The sequence below is a fragment of the Drosophila ficusphila genome, unplaced genomic scaffold (genome assembly GCF_018152265.1).
Source record: "Drosophila ficusphila isolate 14025-0441.05 unplaced genomic scaffold, ASM1815226v1 contig_414, whole genome shotgun sequence".
Lineage (NCBI taxonomy): Eukaryota > Metazoa > Arthropoda > Insecta > Diptera > Drosophilidae > Drosophila > Drosophila ficusphila.
In genome coordinates this window covers 4862265-4888792 of record NW_025064328.1, presented here as the reverse complement: position 1 = coordinate 4888792, position 26528 = coordinate 4862265, and the positions used below count along the sequence as shown (strand labels likewise).

Genomic DNA, 26528 nt, shown 5'->3' with positions numbered 1-26528 from the left:
TGGCAATTACAAATTGCAATTAATAAATGGTAATTGAATGCAGTCGCCTTATTGAACAACTGCCCGACTGACTGACTGACAAACCGACTGAATGAGCGTTGAGCTGGCTCAATGTCCATCAGCCAACGAATTCTGGCTTCTAAGCCTTCGCTAGACTTATAAGCCAATACTGACCCTGAACTACTTCGAACACACAAATGTGTGGACAAAGGTGCAGAGAGGAAAAAAAATGTATTTTTCGAGGGTTAATTAAAATTCTAGGGTAATGATCAAATATATAACTATAGTATAAACTTGGCAATAAATTAGGTAGACCTTTTACTAGTTGTTAATTAGTTTAGATTCAAAACAAATAATAGATTATAATACTATAATACCATGTTAACTTGGCAATGATTTAGTAGACCTTTTAGTATTTGTTATTCAGTTTCAAAAACAAGTTACTATAGATAGTATCTACATGTATACTGAACTGAACTGCATTACTTTTTTTCAACGTGATGTTACGAATACTATATATACTATATCCATCATATAGCAAGTGCGCAATTTCAGTGTTTGCTCACATGCAATGAGTTTCAACGAGACCCCAGATGGGAATGCAAATGCTAATGGAAAGGGGCATCGGTTCTCCGATTTGGACCGCCTCTAATTTGTAGCTAATCAATCATCTGGTGCTTAGCAACGTTCAATCTCGATGGGGGGCAATCTGCAGCTCTGCGAGTGGGGGATCCATCCATGTAGTTGATGTAGCTGAACTTTGTCACCGCATGGGGCCCTGATTGAAATGCCGCTCTTGGGAATCTCAATCCGTATCGTGGTGATATTAGTAGAGATCTGGGAATGCTTAGAACATATAGTTATTGTTTGGGCTGGGTTCACCTTTTGGCATTTCTGCGCGCTCATTTCCGAGTGATGATGAGCCGAGCGATGATGAGCTGAAAAGATCAAATTTATCATGACACAACAACTGATGAAACATTCATGCCGCCGCATTACGGGTGTCAAAGACCCCGGGGCCATGGACCCTGACCCCTGACCCCTGACCCTCACTTTGCTTCGTTTTCCGGGGGAAAGCCTGTCTTTTAATGGGCACGCCATAAAAGTGTAAATCCGAAATACACGAGAATCCTTTGCCAGCGAGAACAGCATCAAATTATTAAACATAAATTTCCGGTCGGCCAACTTGTTTACGGATGTGTATGTTTGTGCACGTAATTTTCCAACAATTTATCATCTTTTTGTGGAGCGGCTTCGATGAGACAAACAACAAAAGCGCCAGACGCTCCCCAAACCTCTCCGCCCAAAAGGACCATAAATATTTCCGCCTCTAATTGTTTGGCAAGGGTTCGTCTTTCCAGAGAGAGAGCGTAGAAAACGCTGGCCGTATCCTAATGAATTTACGCACACACATCCTCTTTTTCGCCTTTGTCGCCGTGTCTGCGTCGCATAAATTGTCCCTTCTCCGCAAAAATATTCTACGTCGTCTGCTTGTCTGCCAAGGATTCCGAGGATGCCCAAGGATACAGGGCTGCCCGACGGCTGCTGCCCGTATCCTTTCAGCTTGTTTCGTGTCGGCGGGCAGTGCGCAAATTTTTGGTCTTTTGCCTCATAAATCATCAAATTACAACAATTGCGCACTCGCTGCGCTTTTGTAAGGGGGAAAACCCAAGGATAAAGGAAAAGGACCTGGCACGAGACGTTGCCGCTTGCCAATTTGCTGCGCAGCCAAACATCTGTTGTCCTCGCCTTTTCCACCTGCGCTGCCCAGAATTTCCCCCATCCCTTTTTCCCCAAACCATTTCACTTCTTTTTGTTTGCCATTTTCTAGCTGCCTTACTGAAAATCTGTTTTCCTTTCGCATTTTGCAGATCCCCCTCGGAGAGATCGGGAAAAGGCTGCTGCGGCCAGTGGTTCGCTGGACCGCCGCTGCGCGCCCTCATCGCCGTCGTCGCCTTGGGGGGCGTGGCATGCGCGCTGGGCGGAGCGGCCTTGGGCGCCACAGGGCTCGCCGGACCGCCAAACTCCCACCTCACGGCCGCCCTGCTAATGATTGGTGAGTGAGACTTTTATGAGATTCCCCAACATTATTCCAAGTATTTATTACGGAAAATGCGGAAGGTATTCTTCGGGGGAAAAAATATGTAACCTGAGAAAAAACATTTATGGGAATCGTAAAAGAAGTAATTTATAAAATCTTCACATGGTTTATATATAATAAAAAGTTTAGAATATTTAAATTAGTTAAGTAGCAGAGAAAAATCAAACAATAAACCGAACGAAGTAATTCATTAAAGAAAATTAGTTTTCCTTACAAGCTTAGAAATATTTTTAATGGGTTTTTAAATGCTTTATTTGTAGGGTGATTTGTTGTATATTTTATGGCAAAACTGCCCCATTTGCGTTCTCCGAATGGAAGGCAAACTAGGCGCTTACGCAATCCGGCAAAAATCGAGCAGGGAAAATGGCTTTAAAGTCGGCGACGAGCGCCTTTTGATGTTCGCTGATGTTTACACAAGTCACTGGATGGAGGAAGGGAATGGTTGGGAGGGAGGTGGTATTCCCCTGGCCGGTGAAAAGGCCACTGTTTGTTCACAATTGTTACAATTATAAATGCCATTCGGTGTTGTCCGTCGTTCGCTGCTGGGTTTTTCTTTCACGAGAGGGGGAGGGGAAAGAGGAGTTGCCTCGGTGTCTGTTTGAGTACTTTTGTACCTGAGTATCGGGCTTTGTGCGATACTCCGTACATCTGCTGACCCAGTTCGAAGAACAAACAAATTTGCAGCCAGACAAGCCAACTGTCAATATTGCCAGAGCATTTAGTTCCGTCTGCGATTTCTTTGGCCCCTCGAACGCTCTATTTGGCCAGATCAACAGGTGGAAAGGTAAAAGAGATACCCCATCCCCTCCAATGATTAAATGCACTTGGGAAAACTCTTTTGAATTAAAACGCCATCGATTCAGTTTTTGGCAACTTTTCGGGCCACTCATGAATCATTCATTACGCAACCGCACAGAAAGCGGGGCCAAGTGCAGAGCTCTACTCTGAAGTATAGCAGTATAGTATAAAGCCTGAAGTCGCAGTTTGGGTTTTGGGTTTTGAGTTTTATGTGTGTGTGTGTGTGCGACGTCTAATCAATTGCCGGCGCGTTTAGTTTAGCGCTCGCGAAGCGTGACATTGCGCCATTTTCGGCGGCAATTACCAAAAAGTTTTCAGTCCATGCGAACAGTTTGTATGCGATGGTGTGTGTGTGTGTGTGTGGCAGCATTTTACATAATTTAATGGCAATCAAGGCAGCCAGTCAGCAAATCTCCTCCAACTATGTATACGGACACATAATGGAGCTACTACCAGAGTCCCACCATCATCATCATCATCATCATGATTAAGTTGATGATGGGCGAGGTCTTTTTGGGGTCTTTGGCTTTTGTGGGGAGATGTCACAACGCTCATGACAATTTTCGCTAATAAAATCGTATGCCTAGCTGGCAAATTTGCCATGATGACATGCTCCACTGAATGGCCGACAGGAGTAAAAGTGAAAGTCGGGTCGGCATGATTAGGCTTTGGCTTTGGCTTTAAGTGGGCGGTGCGGGGTCTTCGGTAATTGCGAGCCTCGCCCACTTAGGAGTGGGCTAATTAAAGCGGCCGTTAAATGGGAAATCGGGGAGGGAGGGAGGCACTTCACCGGGGGGCGTTACCTGAGTTCAAGCTCTGAAATTAAGTCCGAGTCCACGTCTAATCGCTTTCGTTTCGTTTCCAGGAGTTGGCGTCGTTTTGGTGACGGTGAGTGGCGCCGCCTGGCGGATGACTGCGCCGGGCGGCCAGAGTTGCCTTGGCATCGGACTGGGCACCAGTGTTGACCTCGGCCGCTGCGGTCGGCGGCCCTGCAGCAGAGGAGGAGGTGCCCCGCACGGACTGCTCTATCCGGAGTTCCAGCACCGCCCACCGCCGCCCTCCTACCAGGCCAGCATGCAGGAGTACCGGCTGAGGTGAGTAGTATTCCATTGCAAGGAAGAGGAGTAGAGGAGTGGAGGAGGAGCAGGATTGCTCCACTCGATTGCCGGGACTGCTGGTGCATAAATTACACGCAAGGACAGCAGTTGGCGGCGGTCCTGCGGCCTCGTCCGCCACTCGCATGTCCTGGCGCAATTAATTGCATTATGCATAATTATGCAGTGGGCAGAGCGTTTTGTAGCTACACTGAGAGAAACTTGAGGGGCCTAAAATACCAAATAGATAGCCATTAAAATTATCCTAAGGAATTCAATCGAGAATTATGTTCTAAACCTTTTTTTAATAATTTTAAATGCATTGATTAGTAATATTCCAATTGAAACTCATTTTAAAATTCAAATACAATTAAACCTGGGTAATGATTGCAAATTTATAAAACCTAAATATAATGTTTCAATGTAGGAAGTTATTATTTTTTAATTTTTTCATTTTGAATTCACATATTCTCCTCGTTTCTCAGTGTATCTATTGCCATTGTCCACATCCGTACTTTCCCACACTCCAACCCTTTTGCTAGCCGCCTTTTTCCTGTCGTGCCACAACTACAACACTACAACAATAACTACAACTCGAACAGCAACTCACCCGAATCCTTTCCGCTTCTCTCCCGCAGACTTTTGCTATTGGACCGCGATCGCCAGAACGGCGTGGTGCGTGGAAACTCGCCGCCGCCCACTTATCGATCTCATGCGGGCAGCCTGCTGAGGTAAGTACTTCCGTTTCCGCCGCAATCCCACCCACAAAACTCCGCTCCGCCCATTCACAACCTCCGACTTTTCCGTTCCGTACTGTTCCGTTCCGCCGTTCGTGAGTTATTTGCAAAGTTTGGCGCCTGCCAAACCGCAAAATGTTTTCCAGTCTGCCAAGGAATTGGAGGAGGTGAAGGTGAAGGGGAAGGGGAAGGGGAAGGGGAAGGGGAAGGGGAAGGGGAAGGGGAAGGGGAACGGTTACCAAGAAGAATCGGGAATGGGATATACGAGATCTGGGAGCCGGGATCCTGGGGTGAAGCTGCTCCGGCGGTTTGGCTTTTGTGCGGTTTTCCATGGGTGTCAACATTGACACATCGCTTTTCGGGGGGTGAAAAGTTTTTCAGGGCTTTTTCGATTCGATTTTTCCCACTTTCGAAGGGATGATTCGTCGATTCAAAAGATTGCCTGATGATGGCAGCAAACATTTGGCAATTGATTCGGCAACTAATTGAAGAGATAAAGCAATCCTCCCCGAGAATATATGAGCAATCTGATTGCGTTTCGCCCTCCGGAAAACAAGTCTCGCACAAAAGGCAATTTAAATGACAAGGACATTCCGGAAAAATGGGTGGCGCCGGGATAATTATCGCCCGGAACGCATAATGTTCGGCTAATGAGAAAAGTTGATTTTTATGGCCTACAAATTACGGACCGAAAAAACAGACAAAAGGCCGCTTGAACTTCCTACTTGAATAATATTTGCGGCTCGTTTTTAGTAAAATTGCCATTGAAACCGTAACGTATTTATGTCAAATTAATTTACTTCACTCACGCACTTGAATATTTATAATGTGTGCAAATGCAAATGGAAAGGCAACAGGGAAAGCTGATTTCGGGGGCTTTCCGCACACTTACTTAGGTTAGCCGAAAATGCCAGCGGAAGCGGAAGGAAGAGGAAGAGAAGTCGGAGAAGTATGTCAAAAAGCGAAACTTATGCAAAGTGTGCGGCAAGAAATCACAGCATACTTTAAGGCAGCCCTTGGGTTACTACGAGTGTGTGTGCGTGTGTGTGTGTGTGTGTGAGTTGCGTATTCAAAGAACGCTAGTGGGGGAAAACCTGGCAAAGAATTCAGGGAAATTTTGCAAAATATTTACACACACGCGCGCACTTCTGAAGAGCCTGCCAAGCCGCATAACAAGCAGCCTGTAAAAACGGACAGAGGGGGGAAAAGCGGGGAAGGAGGGAAAGGGGGAAGGGGGAAAATGTCCTGGGCTTCCAAGGACGGAAAACTGTCCTTGCTGCCGCCCAAGTCAATTAAACAAACAAAGAGCCGGCCAGAGTGCTGCGAAAATTGCCTGTTATGCACAGCACATCGCATCCCAGACAATAAAGCCAACATATATAGCATATATATATATATATAGAGATGGGCTCGATTTCTCGACCGATCCTTGACTTATTTTCCTGTTTCCGTTCGCCCGGCATCTTTGTCGGAACAATTAAATGCAATTTTACATACTCCAAATTGCTCCATACAATTTGTGCGGCCTTCTCGAATTTTGAGGAATCAAAAGCCATGCCACGCCCCCTTTTTTAAGGGGGGGGGGGGCGGTGAACACACTCGGCAGGCCATTATGTGCAGATGAGCGTTTGAGTGTTGACTTTTGTGCTCTGCCGACTGAAGTGTGAATTGTCTGTGATTTGGGTTTAGTTCCTCCCTCAATTCCCCCTTCCAAGTCTTCACCTAAAAATATCTCCTTTGGAAAACCTCCCCTTGAAATCCCTTTCTTTTCACCTATCGCCATGCACATGGCAACAATTGCCACAGCGGCCTTTTGTTATTTAAATTGACAAAGATGGGAATATAGAGAATACACGCTGGCATAGAGTCGTGTGTTTGAAAAGAGACAGGGTCGTCATATACGTCATACATACCGATGGCAGTCGACTTTCGGAAGCACTGAGAAAATCAAATTAAAACTAAAGTAAAATCATAAAACAATAATGGTTGGATTAGGTTTGAATTCATACAATCAATTAGAAGGATTAAAACAGCAGTTTATTTTCTTTTATGATTTAAATGTAGTAGATACACTCATAATATTATTTTAATCATATTTCCCAGTGCATCCATGTATAGAAACATCTCATAGACATTCCCTTTAAAAAAGAGCCCTTCTCATGGATGCAAATTTGTGCATTTGGTTAACATATTTGCCATCTTCTTGTGCCCGAGAAGGGCAAACAGAACCGGATTGACTTTGGCTCATGTGTAAATAATTCATGTCTCTCTCTGATTCGCTTACTTTTCAGGGCTCCACTGACCACCCTGCGATCCGGAATGGGAGGAGGAAGCGGCGGCGGAGGAGCTGGAGGAACCATCAGCAGCAGCATGGGCGGATCGGAGTACAGCTTGCCGCCCAGTTACCGCTCGAGAAACGCCACGCCCGCCAGTCTGGTGTGCAGTGAGCGGAACATCGAGACGGCGCCTTCTGGAAGACTCCTGGCCAACGAGGACCTCCAGCTGCCGGAGCCATCGGTGGTGGAGCAATTGCCGGACTACACGGCGCTGCAGTCGAACACATTGCTCACCTCGGCCATCGTGGAGATAGAGTCCTCCAATCGCCTACCCGAAAGGGAAGCCAATGCCAAGAAGGAGGAAACCCACGCGAAGAGCAAGAACAAGGATCTGGTGACCATTGTGACCATTTCCCAGTCACCCGGAAGCAGCAACAGCCAAACTCAAACTCAAACTCAAAGTGGAGCTGGCCAGGCCAGTTCCCTCGATCAGATCGATATATTGGCGCATCTGTAGCGATCGAGAAGATCAGTGCGATCATTCAGACACTCGTTAACCCAAAGGTATTTATTTGTACGGAACTCAAGCTGCTCCTAAATGAATGTAATGTAACCCTATCTGTAAACCAGTAACTTTAAGCGGCGTTAGCTGGTAAGATGTTTGTTGTACTTGAATGTGTTGAATTTATTTTTGTAAGCATTAAGCGGATGCGCAGCGTAGTTATTACGAATTCTAGATACTTGCAATTATACATACATGATATATATATATACGCCTACCCATTGAAGTATTAAAGTATCCAAAAAAAAAAAAAACAAAACAAAACACAACACTAAAAGAGAAAATGTTGAGAAAGAGAAACTTTAAACTATCGAAACTGTAAATACGAAATTTCGAATGCATTTCTAGCAACTAAACTATAAACCAGGCCAGAATCGAGGAGCAAAAACTAAGTATATAGTGTATGTAGGTGTATGTTTATCCCCGGGATATCCATAACTCGCAACGGAACGCTACGGTGACAAATTTGGCGCGCACTTTCGGAAACCACGAATATCCAACTGAATACTTAACTTCGATGTCGATTTCGATTTCTGAATGCGTTTCGCACAAAAAACAAGAATAGTTAGACCTACCCCATAATGATATGTAAGTTACGACTAATTGTACGCGTGTCCTGCACGAGTACAACACACATACACACACTCACACAAGCACATACACACATACATACAAACATACTGACACACACACTCGAGAACTAACTTAAAGTCCTTTAGCGTAATGTGCAAGGCGACGTAAACTAAAAACATGAGAAATAAAACCCAACAAATCGTTGAAAAATGCCACAAAAACCCCAAATTGTTTTTCTTTCTCGCACGGACGGGGGCGTGGCACATGCCTCCACGTAGTATCCTGCTGATCCTGCTTAATCTAGCGTGAATTTTGCTGCCATCGCCAGGCCTGTGAAGTTTTGTTTTCCAGGAGGGTGGAAATCCGGGGTATTTGGGTTTGGGTTCCCAGCGATTAACACCCAAACTCACTCGCACCTCGCAGCGAAAGCCCAGCAAAACGAAAAAAAAGCGAAGGGAAAATAAAATTCCAGGCTCAAATGAAACCAACAAAAATTGGTTAAGCATGAAATTGCTGTAGAAGTGCGTGTGCGTGTGTGTGAGTGAGCGAGGCGGTAAGTATGTGTGCGTGGGTGGAAAACAAAAACTGTTGCATACTTTCAGGCATCCAACGGAATTCGTGTGCGCAGCAAACCGGAATTGCCAACGATTATGACATCACATTCGAAGTAAATTAGTTCCCCTTTCCCCATGAGAAGAAAAACCAGACTCATTAAACGCGAACAAGATTTCGAAATTTTATTCACTTGCTGATCATTTACAATTTACAATCGAATTATGGATAATTTACAACATTAATTTAGAAGTAAAGTTAGCAACTGCCTGCCTGGCGAACAACCTCGTTTGACTTTCCTAACTCATCCGATTTGGCTGCCAATCGAGTTCCGGGGAAATCCTCTCGCGCGATTTGTTAGCTTTTAATTCCGGGTTGATCAACAGTTATCAGGCTCAACTAAGTAAAAGTAAATTAACTCTGGCCACAATAGTACATACATATTTAGCGTGGGATCGGTATATTTTCGGTTATGATACGATGTTTGAATAAATAATAGTTGTGTGTGTTTGTTTAGGTGTGTAGTTGTTGTTTTGGGGGCATATATAATTTGCTAGCTAATTCGATTTCGTGTCGTTTGCAGCTACGGTTCTTGATTCAGAGTGATTCGCTCATCATTTAAAATTAGGATAACATTTGTGTGCACAATTCAAAAACAAATAGAAATAATAATAGTTACGCATTATTCACTCTGACAATTGCAATAATAAGCATTTAGATACGAGTTTTTGGGAGCTTCGATAGTGCTTCCATATCCGAGTAATCCGAGGATTGTAAAGATAGTTGTTGTTGTTGGTTGGTTGGTTGGTTAGTGTGCGTGATCCCTGAAGTCGAACAAAATCAGCTGATGGGCGATTTAGCGCGCGTGATTCTTGCAGAAGGGACGACCGCCCTTGTTGTAGAAGCTCTGTCCCTCCAGGTTCTGTTTGCAGAACTATTTAAGCAGAGAATAATCCATTAAAAATCATGATAAATTAAATTAAATATAGAGGACTACTTACCGTGCAGTTGAAGCATTGGCTATGGTAGTTGTGGTTCAGGGCCTCCACCCACCGATCGCCAGCTTCCACGGGGAAGCCACAGGCGAAGCACTTGGTGGTGAACAGTTCGTTCCAATCTGCCTCGCAGTAGGCATTTCCGTCCTCCAGGAAGAAGGGCCTGTTGCCAAAGATCTTGCCGCACTGGCCGCAGGTGAAGCACTCCGGATGGAAGTGCTTACCAATGGCATTCAAACAGTCACCCTTTTAAATACAAAAAAAAATGATTAACTGAATGTATTTATATGGTTTTAATTATAGACCCACCTTGATTTTGCCAGCGCACTTGCTGCAAGTGGGCGCCAAGTACTTTTCGAAGCAGTACTCGCAGTACAGATCGCCCTTCTCCTCAACGAAGCCAATGTCCTGCAAAGGACGACGGCAGTTGCCGTTCACGCAGATGAAGTGATCCGGGCACCAGATGCGTCCCAAAGCCGTGATGAATGGTCCTCTGGGGAAATGAATTACCAAATTAGTTAAAGAACTTTAACTACTATTTGTTAAGTTAACAGTTTAGTTGAACAGAAAGCAAGCTTTACTCACGAGGTGATCTCCTTATTGCACTGACAGCACACTGGTCGCTTACCCTCCTTGAGCAACTGACTCACTGCCCTCTCGTTCTCCTCCGACATCGTTGTTTGATCCTCGCTGTGAGGACCCAATGCCTTCACGGAAACACTGTAGGTGGTGGAGCCATTCTGGGTTTTGCTTGGCTCCCCATTCTGATTGCCATTCTGGACAAGATCAGTAGCTCCACTGTTCACTGCCTGTTTGGGTTCAATGTAGGATCTTCTATCAGCCGCATGAGTGGCTCCAGTGCGTCTCAAATTGTTCCTAAAGGCCACCGGTTCGGGTGCTTCGATGGCCTTGCCGCCATCACAGAGATCTAGGATTTTGCTCATGGGATGCTGGGATGGCAGCTCCATTTGCATTGATTGCTCTACTCGAGGAACCTGCGGTTGAGCCTTCTGGTTGCCCAATTCGGTGGGAATATCCTTCTGTGGATGCACCGCAATCACAGGCTGCAGAGCCACCGGTTGGGTGGGATCCAAGTTCTTGAAGTCATCGAGATCGAGGCGCTTGCGCACAATCATCGGACTCTTGGAGAGATTGGAGCTGCTGTTGCTGCGCAAACTCAAGTTGCTTCCGGCATGGGAAAGTGGGGCATTCTGGCCACCATTGTTGGCCAATCGTGCCTCCAGCATATTGGTGATGATCTTTCCAGCCTCCTGCATAAATGCATGGGTCTTATCGCCCATGTTTATCTTTCCCACGGATTCGGCCAGCATGGAAGTGGCATCTGATTCCTGGAGGGGAATCTCCTTTTCCAATTCCTGCGAGGCGGAGTCAGTTGCCTGGGGATGGGGGCGTGGCAAGGTGGCAAAGGTTTGGGGATTAGCATGCGGATTAGTGGCCTTGGCAGCGGTATTCAATCCTGCGGGTACTGCAACAAATCGGGGTAAACATGAAAAGCGAGCGAGGTTAGGTTTACTGGCAGGTAAATTAGTAAGGGTTCAGAGGAAAGCTAAACAAAACAAATTAACTCTTAAAACTAGAATTATTGAACATAACATAGATTAAATGGATAAAATGGGAACAAGTCAGGTGTTTGACACTTCTTTTTTGATTAGTTTCACTCAGGGGTAAAAGTAATACATTCAGAACTTCAATCACAAACTGAAAACACAACAGAACTCCGGGATGCTCTCGTGTTCACCTGATCTGCACGTTGCAGCTGTTGCACAAGGGGATGCGCACTCCGGGTCCGGCGGCCTTGTTCAGGATACCTCTACCCCTCTTGGGTGCCGAGGTGGCTCCGAAGGCTCCGGCGCTCTTGTTTCCGGCACCTGGGGGGAATCATCCACACTTGAGTTCAAGTTCAGACCACTCAAGTCTGGCGGAAAGACAGCGGGCGCAGGCGGAGCGGCGGCATTAACTGCGTTAGCGATCACCGATTTCGGGGCGATCGGAGCTTTCAATGGAGCAATGGCTTTCGGCGGTGGAGCACCGATCGATCCTGGAGCTGTGATGGAAGCGATGGATGGCCGCGAGGCCGGATTAGGCTGAGTTTGGCTGCCATTGCTATTGCTGCCTCTCCTGAAGGCCGTGGTGGCCTGGTTATTAGTGGTGGTAGTAATAGCAGAAGCTTGGGTTAGACTTTGCGACGATCTCGAAGCAGTTTGCGATTGAGACTGAGACTGAGATGCTGATGCTTGTGAGGATGAGAGCGATGAGGAGGTGGCTTTCGCAAACGAGCTCTGCTGTACTGAAGAGGTGGTTGCCTGATAACCGGAGAAGGCAGATCTCTGCTGTTGTTGCTGCTGCTGCAGCTGCTGCTGTTGGAGGAAACCAGGTGGTGGAACTGTCAGCTTGTTGCCCGAAGAGATTGGAGCTCCATAGCCAGGCACTGTGGATTCAACGGGTGCCGGTTTGATGGGGAACTTCGAGTCGAAGGTGGGCGATCGGAGGTTGGGGAAGCATCCCTCGCCGAGAGCCGAAGCCCGGGCACTGATAGCCTGCGATTGACTGGTCAGGCTGGTGATCTCCTGCTCCAAACAGGACAAACGCTTCGCCTGACTGGCCACGAATCCTGTTTTGCCGTACGAGGATCTGCGCTCCGTATCCGATTGGTTTTGATTCTGCGATTGCTGCTGAGCCTGGCTTTGAGTTACTGATTGGGTTTGTGCCTTTGACTGGCTGACGGATTGGGAACCCGTGCGAATCTCAATGGTCCTGGCACTCTGGGTGCGCTCGAACTCCTCGGTGACCTTGCGACGCCTCTCGATCTGCGTGTTGCCCACCTGGCTGCGCGTTTGGCTCTGCGATTGCGACTGAGCCTGCTGCTGCAGCTGGGAGGATTGCTCCCTCTGCTGGACACTCAGGTTGCCCACCCGCTGCTCCGTGATCCTCTCCGGCTGCTGGCTGAAGCTCTGGCTGGCCGACTGGCTGCTCTGCTCCGAATGGGCGAGCAACTGGCCCTGGTAACTCTGGCCAGTGGTGATGGATCCCGCGGGCAGGCGCTGTCCTCCTCCCGAAACGGATAGGATGTTCGACTTGACCTCTGGTTCCCTCATCCTTGGAGCTCTGATGGCATTCAGTGGATTGGGCGGTGGTCCTGGAGCGGGGGATCGAGTTCTATCGGGGAAGGGCGAGGCTGTCAGCTCGCTGTAGTTCCTGGCATGGGTGGCCGAGCACTCCTCGAAGACGAGCTTCTCCTCGGTTTGGTAGAAGGGCACAATCGGAGCCGGCTTGTTGGTCAGCGAGGGCGTGTACGGCCTGGTGGGCGTGAGGGCCTGATCCGGACGCACCAGTTCGTCTAGCGGTTGGAAAGCCATCGTTACTGGACCCGATCGATCCTCGACTATGATGGGCACCGACAGCTGCGGTCGCCGCTCCCTCTCCGGTTCCCTTTCCCTGGAGGGAGCAACCACAGTTGTCGGCGGAGCCACCGCCTGGCTAAGGGCTATGGGTCTATGTACAGTGGAGCACTCGCTGGTGGCCACCGGCGCCTTGGGAGCATCCACGAAGGCCAGCGGGACGTTCTCGCGCAGCTCCTGCGGCTCCGGGGTGCGAATGGGACTCTGGGTGGGCAGCACCGTCCAGTTGCGCTGGTACTTGGGTATGCTGTCCGCCTTGTGGAGGCCGGACTGTACGGCTTTGCCCTGCTTGGTCAGGTGGCTGAGCGGGGAGGGCGGCGGAAACAGGACCTCCGAGTGCTCGAGCTCCTCGGCGGTCTCCTCGATCAGTTCGTGGGCATCGAATTGGGCGCTATGTACAGCGAGTGTTTGTTTGGGAGCAGGTAATTGAGGTAAAGCAGGCAGTTGAACTTGCAGTGGAGCAGGAGCTCTAACTGGAGCTTGAATTGGAGCAGGAGCTGGAGCTGGAGCTGGAGCTGGAGCAAAAGCGGTGGCAGGTGGGACTGTGGAAGAGGAGTTAGCGGAACTCTGAGACTGAGCACTTTGCTGGGTTAACAGGTTTTGGTTTTGGTTTTGGGTGAGAGAAGGTCGATGTTGCTGTTGGGTTACGGATGGGATTTGCTGTTGTTGTTGTTGAGATTGCTGTTGTTGCTGTTGGTTTCTGGGTGTTTCAGAGAGTTGGGAGTGTTGCTGCTGCTGCTGCGACTTGCGTCCGATCTGCTGCATCTGCTGCTGCAACTCCCGACTTTGGGCGCACTGCTGCAACTGCAGCAACTTCGCCTGCTGCAACTGCTGTTCGCTCAGGAGGCTCTGCTGCTGGTTGGACAGCTCCCTCTGCAGTTGGGTCAGCTGCAGTCCCTGGATGCCCGACAGCTCCTCCTCCTTCTTGTGGTAGAAGTCTAGCCGCTTCTGGTTCCGCTGCTGCGCCTTGCAGTACTTCTGGTACTCCAGATCCGTTTCCTCCTTCAGAGCGGAGACAATCGAAGCTCTTGGGGTGTCCTGCACACTTCCCGCATTCGAGACGGAGTTCGAGGAGAGCGGTTCGCGGGATGGCTGGAATGCTTGCATGGCGGCGAAGGCGGAGGACTTCCTCGGCTGATCCCTGCGCGTCTCGAAGTACTCCACGGACTGCGGCGGCTCCGGACGGATGCCCAGCTCCTCCTCGTGGTCGAGCACCTGAAATTCACGCTTCTTCAGTTCCTGCTGCTTCTGCTCCTCGTCCACGCGATGCGTGGCATTCTCGGGATTGAGGGGCGTGTATCCTCTTTCGGGGGCGGTACACAGGGCATCGGACATGGTCAGGTGCTCTTTGGGGGTGGGCAGGTCGATCATGTGGATGGGCACGTCCTTGTCGAAGTGGCCTTCGAAGGGACGCTCCGGGGCGGTGGTCAGCGCACTCACAAACGGCGACTTGGGGCGGTAGTCCTCCCGCAGATAGGGTTTCGTATCGATGGGTGGTGGCATGTACGGCTCCGTCTCCTCCGGCAGAGGGACACCCTGATCGGAGGGGGAGCGAACTTGAGCTCGAACTCGGGAGCGGTGACCATGGCTTGGGAGAGGCGGGCACCCCGCGGAGGAGACTCCCTCAGAGGAGCGGGCAAGGGTTCCACAGGAGCAGGAACTGGAACTTCAACTGGTTGAGGAGCTGGTGGAGGAGGATTGGCGGGCGGAGGAGCCACCACCTCTTGAGCGGCTCTGGCCGCCTCCTCCTCGAAGTCATCGCCACATGGGCGGGGAAAGGGACACTCGACCAGGTGGAAGGGCACCTCCGGCGCTGTGGTTAGCACCCGGATCATCGGATTGATCCACTCCTTGGGCGAGGGATTGGGGATCTTGGTGGGCGGTATCTGTCTCACAGGGGCAATCTCGATCTTGATCTCCGGCGTCGGCTGGAACTTCCGCTCGCTCTCCAGGATTTGGCAGCGCTGCTCGATCACCAGACCCTCGCGATCATCGGCACTTTCAATGGCTTCCGGTATGGTCTCCAGCTCACCAGGCAGCTCCTTGATCTCCGGCTCGTCGTTGAAGACCACGCGACGCGCGGAGGGGGCGGGAGCGGGAGTTTGAGTGGGCGTGGTCACGGGACTGGGCGTCACCTCCCTTACCATGTCCACCAGCTTGTAGGTGCTCAGCGGCACCGCCAGCGAGTCCACGCACTCCTGGGCGCTCCTCCTTCCCGAGGGGTAATCCTGGATGGAATCCTGGGTGCTGCCATAGTCCACCTGGTAGTCGAACTCCGAACCGGACTGCTCCTGCAGTTGGTAGGCCTGCACCTGGGCGGCGTACATCCGCTGGTACTCCTCCGAAGTGGTGGTCGTCGTGGTCGAGGTGGATGTGTAGCTATCCGAACTGGACTCCTGCTCCCCCGCCAACTGGCGGCCATTCGAGGTGGTCAACTGGGGAGCCGAGTAGCTCTGCCATTGCGGCGGAGGAGCCTGCGCATCCTGAGGCTGCGGATCCAGTCGGGTGGTGGCGCCTCCGGGTGGCAAAGGCGGCACTTGCTGCACCGGATTGGCGACCACCACGTGCTGCGTTTCCGGGGGAGGGATGTACAGGGGAGCGGCGGTGGGCGCCAAGTGGCTGTCGTCCTGCGGCGGTGGCCAGGTGAAACTGGAGCCCCGCTGCGACTGGCGACTGGCGGCCAGGGCCACCTCGATGTCCACCTCGTAGCAGTCCTCCTCCTCGAACTCCGGCTGCAGCTCCTCCGCAACCTCTCCACCTTTTTAACGGCGGAACAGCAGGGTCAAGTGTTTTTTTGGGGGAGCAGTGTTTTTTTTTTTGCAGTGCATTTAAGGGGTTAGTTGGGTTTTAATTCGGTTTTTTATTTGGCGGAGGGGGCAAATATAAGAGCAGAAAGAAACAAAAGACAAGCGCTTGTTAGTCCTTGGCACTGAGAAAGCGGCAGAGCGTTGTTGGTGGTGGATCAGTGGCTCAAGTGGATCAGTGGCTCGAGTGGATCAGTGGCACAAGTGGTTGAGTGGATCAGTAGTTCGGTAATTCGGTGGTGGAGCAACGGCGACAGCGGCAGCGGATTCGAAGGCGCTTACAAACTACAATAATCAGTAGACGCAACTTGGCTAAAAACTACAAGGCAAAAAAGGCGGCAGAAAACTAAAGCAACTTAATCCTGATTTTGTTCGCTTTTTGTGGTGGTGGTGTTGTGTTTAGTGTGGGTAATGGACTGAGTGGTTCGACGAGGGCTTCTTCTAGTGGCTCAAGTTCTGGTTAAGTCGGGAAACTCAATCGAAGCGAAGCAATGAGTGGATCGGAAAAGTTTTCCCCCCTCAAACCCCAAACCCCGATTGCAATTTGTTGACAGACAAACAAACAACGGTGTATCGTTGGCCATATAAAGAGGGAAAATATTAAATGCGATTCAACAATGGTCGAGTGTGGAGTGTGGAGGGCGGCAGGGGGCGTGGCAACTTTTTATGCCCCTTTGCCGAGGCGAATAAATTTTTTATTTCTTATTTTCAGAGCCATTTTCATGGCGAACAACAATAAACACACGCGTGCACACTCGCACACACACCGCACAGAAACTCGGAGCAGGCACGCATATTTACTTCCATTTTTTATGGGCCCACGTCTGCATTTCCCCCCTCCCCCTCCCCCTTCAAACATAACGGAACAGGAGGAGAAAAAAAAAAAAAAAGGATACCCCAACCCGAAAACCCAGAGACTGCTAGCAAAAATGGCGTCGACAGGTAGTCATTGGATTTTATTATGCATAATTCGGTATTGGCTGTAATTTCGCAGAAATTGAAAATGGCAGAAACACACAGACCAACACGACGACTAAAGGACTAAAGGACAAAGGACCGCTTCTGCGGCAGAAACAAACGGAAAACAAACAAGCCAGCGAAACGATACGAAACGAGCAGAAATTATTGCCGCAAATATTTTGTCATATCAAAAATGTTGGCAGCAGAAATACAAAAACAGAAACAGAAACTTTTCGGCCATAATAATAAGAGGCCGCCAGGGCATTTGGTAAAAGTTTCCCATGATGTTTATTATTTTTGGCCCTGTTTTCTCGTTTGAACCCCCATTGTGCTTAGACAAAAGGCATGCAAAGTTGTGCAAAAGAAAGAAATTCTTAGAATAGCCGGGGACACAGTTTGATTAGTACTTATATAGACAGATATATAGTATACTATATATCCAATATAGACTGACTGTTCAGAGCGCTTTAAGCAGAATGCGGTTAGGCAATAAGCATTTATACTATGATTGCTATAAAAATCATTGGGGACATTTCTTTGAAGTATAGATCTGCAGTTTATTGCTTAAAACTCATAGTATTCCAATCAAAATTTGATAGTATGCTTAGGTAATTGTAGAACATGTGTGTGTTTGTTTTCCAGAATTTCGCCAACTTTGCACGCCTTTTATTCGCGGTTGTGGGCGGGGCATTGGGATTGGATTTCTAATACGTGTAGGGGTAACCGTAACCTAAAAGAAGCAGAAACCAAAACAAAAGTTATTCGTGGGATTATGCTTAATGAGGAGCCCGGGACAATAGTTCCGCCCGATCCCTATTCCGATCCCAATTCCGATTCCGACAAATAGCAACGAATAAATCCTTCTTCTGACGAATGCCAAACCCAATGATATATGGCCCCTTGGCACGCTTCAATATTCGGCCACTTTGGCCGGGAAAACTGTGCGGGGGGGAAAACTGTGCGGGGAAAACTGAGGCGGATGCTTGTTCGTATAATAATGGCTGGTAATTTATCTGCTTTCGTTTACATTTCCCGCTCCGTGTGGGAAGGCTGGCTGTTCGTGTCGGCATTTGTGCAAGGCAAACATTTGTTTGCCAGCACATTTCCTTCTGTTTTTCCTCTCCCCTCCTCTCCGAATTCTGCGGCAAGCAAATTGGAACTGGATTTGCTCATATGCCGCCACCCGCTTTCTTTTTTTTTTTGGGGGGCCGCCAAGGTTTCCCGAAAACCAAAAACCCCAAATGATTGCTGCGGTTGTGCGTGATTTTCGCTTTGATTAGGAGATTGATTCCCGGCGAAATGAAGATTTATGCGAGCAGAAAGCGCTCCGTTCGCCTCCCCACTGCTAATTGTATTTTTAATTGCTCAACAGAGGGAGCACTGGAAAAAATTGCCCCATAAATTGGGAGTGCAATTGTTGGTGCCGCCATATTTGTTGTTAATTCATTTCCGTTATGACAGCCCAGCATCGCGGTGCGGTAATTGATAAACAAACAAACAAACAAACAGACAGACGGACAAACACGGAGGAGCAGGGATACCATATATACGTATGTGGAGATGGTGAAGAAAAAATACCAGAAATTGCCGCGAGAGGCCCCAAAGTGTTCTTGTTAAAGCCGCAAAGGCACAGTGAGTGGGAAAGTTAAATGCACCTTGGATAAATGTGGAGAAATTGTAAGGAAATTTGAACTATATGAATATCATAAAAGTAAAAAGAAATCTCCATTGATTGCATTTGAAATTTCTATTTATTTTTACTCCACTAAGTTATTACTTGGATTTATCTTTTAGCACCCACTGTCTGTGGCCTTCTTCATTTTCCCCAATGGGATATTTGCGCTGCATTTAAAGCCCTTTCCCGGCAGAACTAAAGGACTGAGGAGCGGAGGTGGAGCTGCCACCGCAGTGGCAACAGAATCGCAGGCTGAGGCAGGAATTGCAGCGGCAACCGAATACATTTTATATCATTTATTTCTGCGAACATGTATGGCTCTCGTTTCGTTGCACTGGCAACGAATATGCGTTACGTATACGCAGCGTATCGGTTTGGTTTGCTTTCATTTCGGTTCGGTATGGTTTGGTTTGGTTTTTCGGGTCGGTTTGGTTTGGTTTTGGGTTGGGGTATGGGTTTTTCCCAACCACCCACTCAGTGCCACCCCAATATTTTCCCTGCGATTTCGCATTTGCGTTCGCCTTTCAGCACTTTCGACTGGCACACGGAAGTGGAAGATGGCAATCGCATTGGCATTGAAACCAGCAGCGATAACACCGCCTCCGCCGCCATTTTCCGACCCGTGGTTACATCGGCCATTGTCAGTTTTAATTTCCCGTCTGGGCCCGTAATAATGATAAACACATTTTAAAATGTTTCCCCACCTATTGATTGAGTTTGTCAACAAAATGTTTCCATTATTAACGATGGAGCAAAAAGGGGTTTGGGGTTTCGTTTGGTTGGTTGGAGGTTTCGTATTCAGAACCAAAAGGGGCTTATATAGATGGCTGGGCATGGGGGCGTGGGCATATATGGGGTGATATATAGCAGAACTCATTAAAGCAGCAGCTATCGGATGATATCGGACTCAACAAGTGAATTAATCTACGGCAACTGAACAACTGAAACTTCGGCTGCGAGGCATTGGCAACTTGTGTGCATTTTGGCAGCGTTTTACCTCGATACACATTATTGTTATTGTTGTTGTAGGTGCTATAGTTGTTGTTGTAGCTGTTGTATTTGTTGTTGTTGCTGCTGCTCGGGGTGGAGGTGATGTAGGGGGACTGACTCGGGGTGCTATAATTAGATCCCATGGGGTAAGAGTTCCTAAACTGCTGCTTCTGCTGATTGTTGTACTGCTGATATTGCTGCTGCTGCTGCTGTTGGTACCTTACATTACGACCTACATATATGTACACAGCACACACACAGATGAATTGGTATCGGTATATATATACAGAGGCAGCAGACACTATATATCTAAGGTGTCTGTTGTGTAGGGTAACTTAAACTATGCTGAGTGTTTTATGCAGCCACATTTGCCAAATAGTTTTCATTTAGTTGCTCACATGGGCGGGGTGTAAAACGAGCAGAAAATGGTTTAGTAAATTTCGCAAGAAGCATCTCGATAATTTCGGTAATTTGTTAGTTCTTCTTCTCTTTCTTTACGGTTAAGTCAAGTGCAATTTATTTCGATCAAAAAAGGTATATATATATATATAGGTATATAAAACTCATCATCGTTACAAAACAGAAATCCGGTTAATACTATACAACAATCGATCGACTGCCTATCACTCAGTAATTATTTCGTTTCTATTCGATTTTCTTGCCAACAAACAAAAGGGGAACTAATTTTTGGGCTAAACAGGGCATTTGGTATTTGGTATATGGCACAAGTACAGTATATATAATATATCTCGATTGGCTTAAGCGACTAGACCCATTCACCTTCTGACAGACAGTCGTCGTCATCAGCCTTACCTTGTTGGCCGACATTGCTGCGGGGCAAAGTGGCGTACGGGTTGTTGTTGATGTTGTTGTTGCCGGGAGCGGGACGCGGCGATTGTTGTTGCTGCTGCGGCGGATAGCTCACCGGCGACTTGGGAGCGGCGGCACCGAAGGGACGAGCATACCCCTGGTTGACCTTTGAACGGAAATAAGTAGGAAGTGGGTTATTAGCTTGGTGTTCTTTGATTTCGGTTTGATTCGATTCGCTTCGGAAAACACTTGAAAACACACTTAACAGAAGTCAGTTAGTTTTTGATCTGATCTCAGATCAAAGATTTGAGCTGAGCGAGCTGCGCTGCGAGCCAAGCGGAGCAGAAAAGTACTTACTTTTTGGGTTGTTGATTGTAGTTGATTGGGCAATTGAACAACGAAAGGCAGATGTTTCAACCAAAAAAAATATTACTTAAAATCGGATAGCATGGCATAAAGCCAAACATTTTAATGGGCTAACTAGATTTATGACACTAAAGGAATTCTCAAAGAAACTGTTTATAATAGATTCAAATTTATAGTTTTGGTTAAAGTAAATACCTAACAAAATAATTTAATTTCAAGATCAACCTCAAGTGCAAAGTAATTAAAGGAAATTACATTAGAATCAATTCAGCTAAGAATAAATGATAGCCATTTGATTAAATAAAGAATTTACTTTAAGCTTTAAACAAATGTTTAACTTTGAGAAGAACAAATAAAAAATAATTGTTTGACTAAGTAAATAGACAAATGTGAAACATATTTCCTCTAACAATTGAAACGTTGTTTAAAGTAATCTCTGATTAAATGTCCCCTGCAACATCCTGCCTTCGCTGTTCTCGACCTTCGTTTAATTGGGGGAAGGATTGGGAGTGGGATTACCTTGTAGTTGGGGCACGCCCCCTTTCCGGGGGCTTGTACGCTGCGGATGACGTTGCCGGTGAGCGTGACGTACTCGAAGGGCTGATCGCCCCCGCTGGCATTGGCGGGTGGAAGTTGTGGGGGTGGCGGATTGGCACTGCTGTTAATCTGGCCATAAATCGAAGATGGCTCATCCGCCACGTAGGCCGACATATTGTCTGCCGTTGCTGTTGTTGCTGCTGTTGCTGTTGAGGTTGTTGCTGTTGCAGCTAGGCTATCTGTTGCAGTTGCTGCTGTGGCAGATGGTATTGCTGTTGCTGTTGCTGTTGCTACTGTTGCTTGGGGGCTTGCAACCTGATGTGGGTTAAATTTCAATTGATTAGCAAGTGTCGCCGTTAGCGCTGCCACAAGCGGCTGTTGTTGGTGTTGCGTGTGCTGTAGTTGTTGCTGTTGTGGTGTTGTTGCTGTTGCAGCTGCAAAGGGCTTGGCCGTGTTGTTGTGTCTCTGTGCGGGTGTAGTGTTGTTGTTGTTGCTGTTGTGGGGGTGTTGCTGCTGCTGCAGCTTGTTGGAGTACTCTTTCAACAGCTGGTTGTACGCATTGGGGCCCTTGTTCTGCGTATTCATGTCATTCTCGTTCTGCGCCTGCAGCCTGTAATTCGTCACCGACTGACTCTGCGAAGGAGGAGGCGGCGGCGGCGGCGAGGGCGGGGCATGGGGCATTGTGTAATTATCAACCTGACCGGCGGTGGCAGTGGCAGGTGGCAGGGGAGCGGGTGGCAATGGACCCACCTCCAGCGACGTGGACGAAGCGGATGTCTGCCGCGAATGCAAAGGCGAACCGAAGCGGTCGAGCGATAGCGTGGATGAGTAGCTCTGTTGGCTCTGCTGGCTCACTCCACTCCCCATTCCCAATCCCATTCCGCTGCCGCTGCCACTGCCACTCCCACTGCCACTGCCGCCCACTCCGGAGGAGGAGGATCCGCTGGAGATGGACGACAGGCTGCTGTGGGTGCGCGTGTGCTCCTGCTTTTGCTGCTGCAACTGCTGCTGCTGTTGCTGTTGGTTGGGGGACACATGTTGCTCCGGGGACTCCGATTCGTACTGCAGCAGCTGGGTGGGCGAGGGGGGTGGCGGCAGGGGCAACTCCTGGCTGCTCTCAGACTCAGGCTAAATGGGTTAATGCGACACAGGCAGGCGGGGAGCAGGCGCAACAAGGGGTTAATACAAAAGGCAGTTAATGAGAATGCTCGAGCAAAGTAAAGCAGGTGGCACACAACCTACGGCTGATGAACTAAAACCCCGTGTGTGCGTGTATAAGTGTGTATGTGTGTGTTCTAAAATTGGCTAATAGGTCAAGGTCAATGGGCGGGCTAAATAAAAGCCACACTCCCTCAGGGGAAAAACTGAAAAAGGAAGCCATATTCCTTGGGCTTGGCACTCAAGTGATTATGCAACCTTTGCAAACTTTTTCGCTAGCAGGCTTTTCCTAGGCCTAAATCACTGAAAAGCAGTCGTTTCACTTGATTCGCTCGATCGTTGGTCGCTGATCGTTAATCGTAGGTTTAGAGTAATAAAAAACTGATTACTGGACACTTTCCGTGGACGGATCGGTCGCCTTGTCTGGTGTCCGCTCGCTGCGGACACACTAACGGACACTTCGCGGACACGGACACGGTTTTCGAAAACGAGATGCGCACCGAGCACTGGGCGCAAAGAAACTGCGGCCACGGCGGCCGAAAAGCTGCCAAATCGCCGCAGCTGTGTGTTTTTTATAGAAAACTAAAATAAAAAAAATTCAAAATAGCAAAAAAAAAAAAGATACAAACATAAGGCGAAATGAGTAAAAAGCAGCGCTTGGCATATATATTTAGCTTTTAGCAGCCATTGCACATTTTCGCGAAATGCGCTGGCCGCGGCAGAATGAGATTCAGAAAAATAGAAGAATAGTAAAATATACTGTGCAGCGTGCACTATTTATACACCCGTGCAATCAATCTGTCGATCGGATTGATCCAACTGTCCCTGTCTACAATTCCTCAATGAAAGCCCCCTTGATCTGCTTACCCAATCAGCCGTAGGTCGTTCGATCCAACAAACATAAACATAAACAATATGGTAACTCCATGCAGGGCAAACAGAGGACTCACGCAAAAACACAGAGAAAAATAAATAGAAACACAGGCAAACACAAAAACAAAGGGCAAACACAGAGAAAAATTTAATGCAAAAAGTAAAACTTTAGAAAATGTATCCCATTTATATTCAGGCTTATTCAAATTAATAAATTGAAAATAAATTTTTGTAAGCTTAATTTTTCCTCTGTGCTGGCAAATGCATAAAACTTTTCCATTTTCATTTGATCGCTTTGTGGCCAAGAAAACTGAGGAATATCGTAAAGCAGACAAGCAAAGAAAATAGTAAACAAGAAGCGTTTCTTTTATAAAATTGGCCGAGATGCTTAAACTTCTCTGCAGGCAAAAACTTTTTGCTTTATATTGCATTTTTCCCTGACGCTCTTGTTTGTTCTTGTACTGCAGATGATTTTTAACATTTTAGCATATGTCGGATGCTCGGGCTTCCGGCGAATTTTGCTGAGTTTAAGCAAACATTCTTGCTGGCAATATGATAAAATTGAATGTTACAAAAGCAGGTGCAAAAGGTGGAAAGTGAGGGGAACTCCTCCGTCAGCTTTCTTGCCCTTGTTTTTCGAGCGTTCTGTGTTCTGTGTCTATATCTATAAAGCTATAAGGCTATCTGTGTTTCGGTGAGTGTCTGACATTGTTTTAGCCACGGCAGGGAACAGTTAACAATTTACGTGGACGGTGCGGGGAACGCCACACACTTTACTCACCGGAGCCGGAGTGGAGTTTCCATTGGAGTAGCCGTTCGAGCTGCCACCGTATCCGTGCGAATTCAAGGCCGACGAGATGGTGGAGGCACTCAGCTTGGTGTTGCTGAAAGCAAAACACAAAAAAGCAAAAAACGATAAAAGAGATGGCTTAGACAAGTGCCTGGTAAATCAGATTCGCCGGCGGTAATTGCCTGTCACCAGCCATTCGCCTAATTGCCCCCCAGTGCAGGACCTTTAATTTGGTTTTGGCCAACGACATCGTTTTAAATTAAGCAAACAGCACGCCGGCAAACCCCAAACAAATTCCAAATGGCAAATGCCAAATGCCGAACACCGAATACTGAATGCAAATTGCAACTGTCACTGGTCGTATGCATTTTTGACACACCAACAGTATCTCGCACACCCTCGAGCGATTCGCCCTTCATATTTTACAGTCCCAGTGGACAAAATCGATGGCCGGGTAAGTGCATCCCCAGTTCGTTGGCCAGCGCTTTAGTTGGCATGCAAAGTATGGGCCGCACACACATGTGTTGCCAATTCATTTATTAAAAATTTGCGGCACAGCCGATGACACGTCAGCAGAGCAATCAGTGTCGCCTCTTTCATTTCCAAACGTGGAAAGTGGCCAACCGAAACAAAACGAGGCAACTGAATTGTTTGGGGATAAGAAATCGATTGTTAAATACTCTAGGTACTCAGAAATTTATAAAGGTAAATTTATGAAAGATTTGTATAAAAAACATTAGGATGTTTTAAATATAATGTCGGAATAAGACACTAAAGCCAAAAGACTTAAAATCGTTAATGATTTGTGCACAAATGTTATTCAGAGGTAAAAACATATCAGAATAGAAAACTTATGTTATAAGTCGGAGGTAAATTGCACATATTTTTTAACAAAATATTTAGTAAAAGTATCTTTTTCAAGAGTATTTGAATTTTCCATAAGTAAACTTTCGGCTAGCATTGGTGATTTTTCGTCGTCGTCGTGTCAGTTGTATTTTGTCATATAGTGAATGCGCTGAATTTATTTATATTTCATTTTCATCTGAGCCCCAAACCCCCTCCCTACTCCCCACTCCACCCGGCACTGACCAATTGGCCGTGTAAGGGGGGGCATGCGACAATAAAAAATCAAAGGAAATATCCGGATAACTGCGATCACTTACGGCTTGATGGGGACGGGAACATAGCCCTCGGTTCCGGAGGGCGGGTTGTTGATGGCGGCCTGTTTGGCGTGGATGTCGCAGTAGAGCTTGTTGTTGAAGTTGTAGTAGCCCTGGTTCTTCAGCGAGGTGCCGCAGGTGGCACACTTGAAGCACTCCACGTGCAGGTTCTTGTCCTTGATGCGCACGAAAACGCCGCTGGAAAATTGATGGGCGAAAAGTGGGAATATCAGACAGGTTTTCACGATGGAGAGAGACAGTTCGAGGGGCTCTTCAAGTGTTTGGAATGCCCTTTTTATTTAAATCGTGAGGGATTACCATTTAAAAAGTATTTAACTGGGCAAAAGCTAGATTAGAGTTTTTAAAATCAGGTATTTGTTGTATTTAAGCCATTGAAGAGCCCCTCGAAATCGATTTGGCAGACATTAAACTCAATGATTGATCGAACAGCACTTGATTACAAATCACCAATGATAGTTCGCTGTGCATTTGTGTGTACACACATCGAAACAGTTTCCCTGGCAGGCAGGTAATGCGAGAAATATGTAAAAAGCTATAATGCATTATCGAGTTAAGCTGCGCGCTGGCGAGCCAATTAAATTGGCATACAAATTAATACAAATGATGGCTCCCATCTGGATCTGGTCTGGATCAGGGGGCTTTATATAATATATAGTAGTACGCGGCTGGAGCTCAGGTGTTGTTTGGGAGTGCGTGAATTTCAAACAATTGACTTCGTCGCTGCGAGTTCGTTGGAATAAAAGCGGTGGAATTAAAATGCAGACACACTGGGGAAGGGGTAAACGGGATGTGGCATGAATGGCCATCGAACAGCGAATGTTGCACGGTGAACGGCGAACGTGGAACGTGGAACAACGAGTCCTTACACAATGCCCACGCCGCACAGCTGGCAGGCCGGATGTCCGCTGGCGGCCAATGGACGTGGTCGTCCATCCTGGTCGGTGGCCAGAGCCGCGGCAGCCGCCTCCATTTCGGCCTTGTACTCCGGTCCCTGGAGACCCGGGCAGATGGGCAGCACAATGATGCGCGGATCAGCCTGCTCCTGCTGCTGATTCTGATCCTGTCTGGCCAGTTCCTCCTTGTCCTTCTGGGCCACTGGCAAACTGGGCCTGTGCGTTGCCGACGGCGCCAAAGTGTTCGATTGCAATGGCACCCCAATCCGCTCGTCCTGCTGCTCGAATTGATGGTGCAGCGGAGTCCGCCGCTCGTTGCCGCCAATCGCATGGCTTTGTGTCCAGTAGAAGTTCGCCGGACTGTGTGGCTCTACATAATCAGCA

At 47.9% G+C, this 26528-nt stretch overlaps 2 protein-coding genes across 2 annotated transcripts in view; one reads left to right on the top strand and one right to left on the bottom strand.

Annotated features, from left to right (window-relative positions):
* LOC108087664 overlaps positions 1 to 8362 on the top strand; it is a 36299-nt gene extending 27937 nt beyond the window's left edge. The window contains 4 exon segments of the mRNA XM_017185153.2: positions 1872 to 2056; positions 3765 to 3993; positions 4632 to 4724; positions 7022 to 8362. Of these exon segments, the coding sequence (XP_017040642.2) occupies positions 1872 to 2056; positions 3765 to 3993; positions 4632 to 4724; positions 7022 to 7523 (1009 nt within the window). The 3' untranslated portion in view covers positions 7524 to 8362.
* A 490-nt stretch (positions 8363 to 8852) lies between these two features.
* Positions 8853 to 26528, bottom strand: part of LOC108087623 (PDZ and LIM domain protein Zasp) — a 55463-nt gene continuing 37787 nt past the window's right edge. Inside the window, 11 exon segments of the mRNA XM_017185068.2 lie at positions 8853 to 9627; positions 9695 to 9934; positions 9998 to 10181; positions 11448 to 11581; positions 11584 to 14651; positions 14654 to 15865; positions 20350 to 20512; positions 21232 to 22377; positions 24062 to 24164; positions 25234 to 25428; positions 26118 to 26514. Of these exon segments, the coding sequence (XP_017040557.2) occupies positions 9550 to 9627; positions 9695 to 9934; positions 9998 to 10181; positions 11448 to 11581; positions 11584 to 14651; positions 14654 to 15865; positions 20350 to 20512; positions 21232 to 22377; positions 24062 to 24164; positions 25234 to 25428; positions 26118 to 26514 (6920 nt within the window). The 3' untranslated portion in view covers positions 8853 to 9549.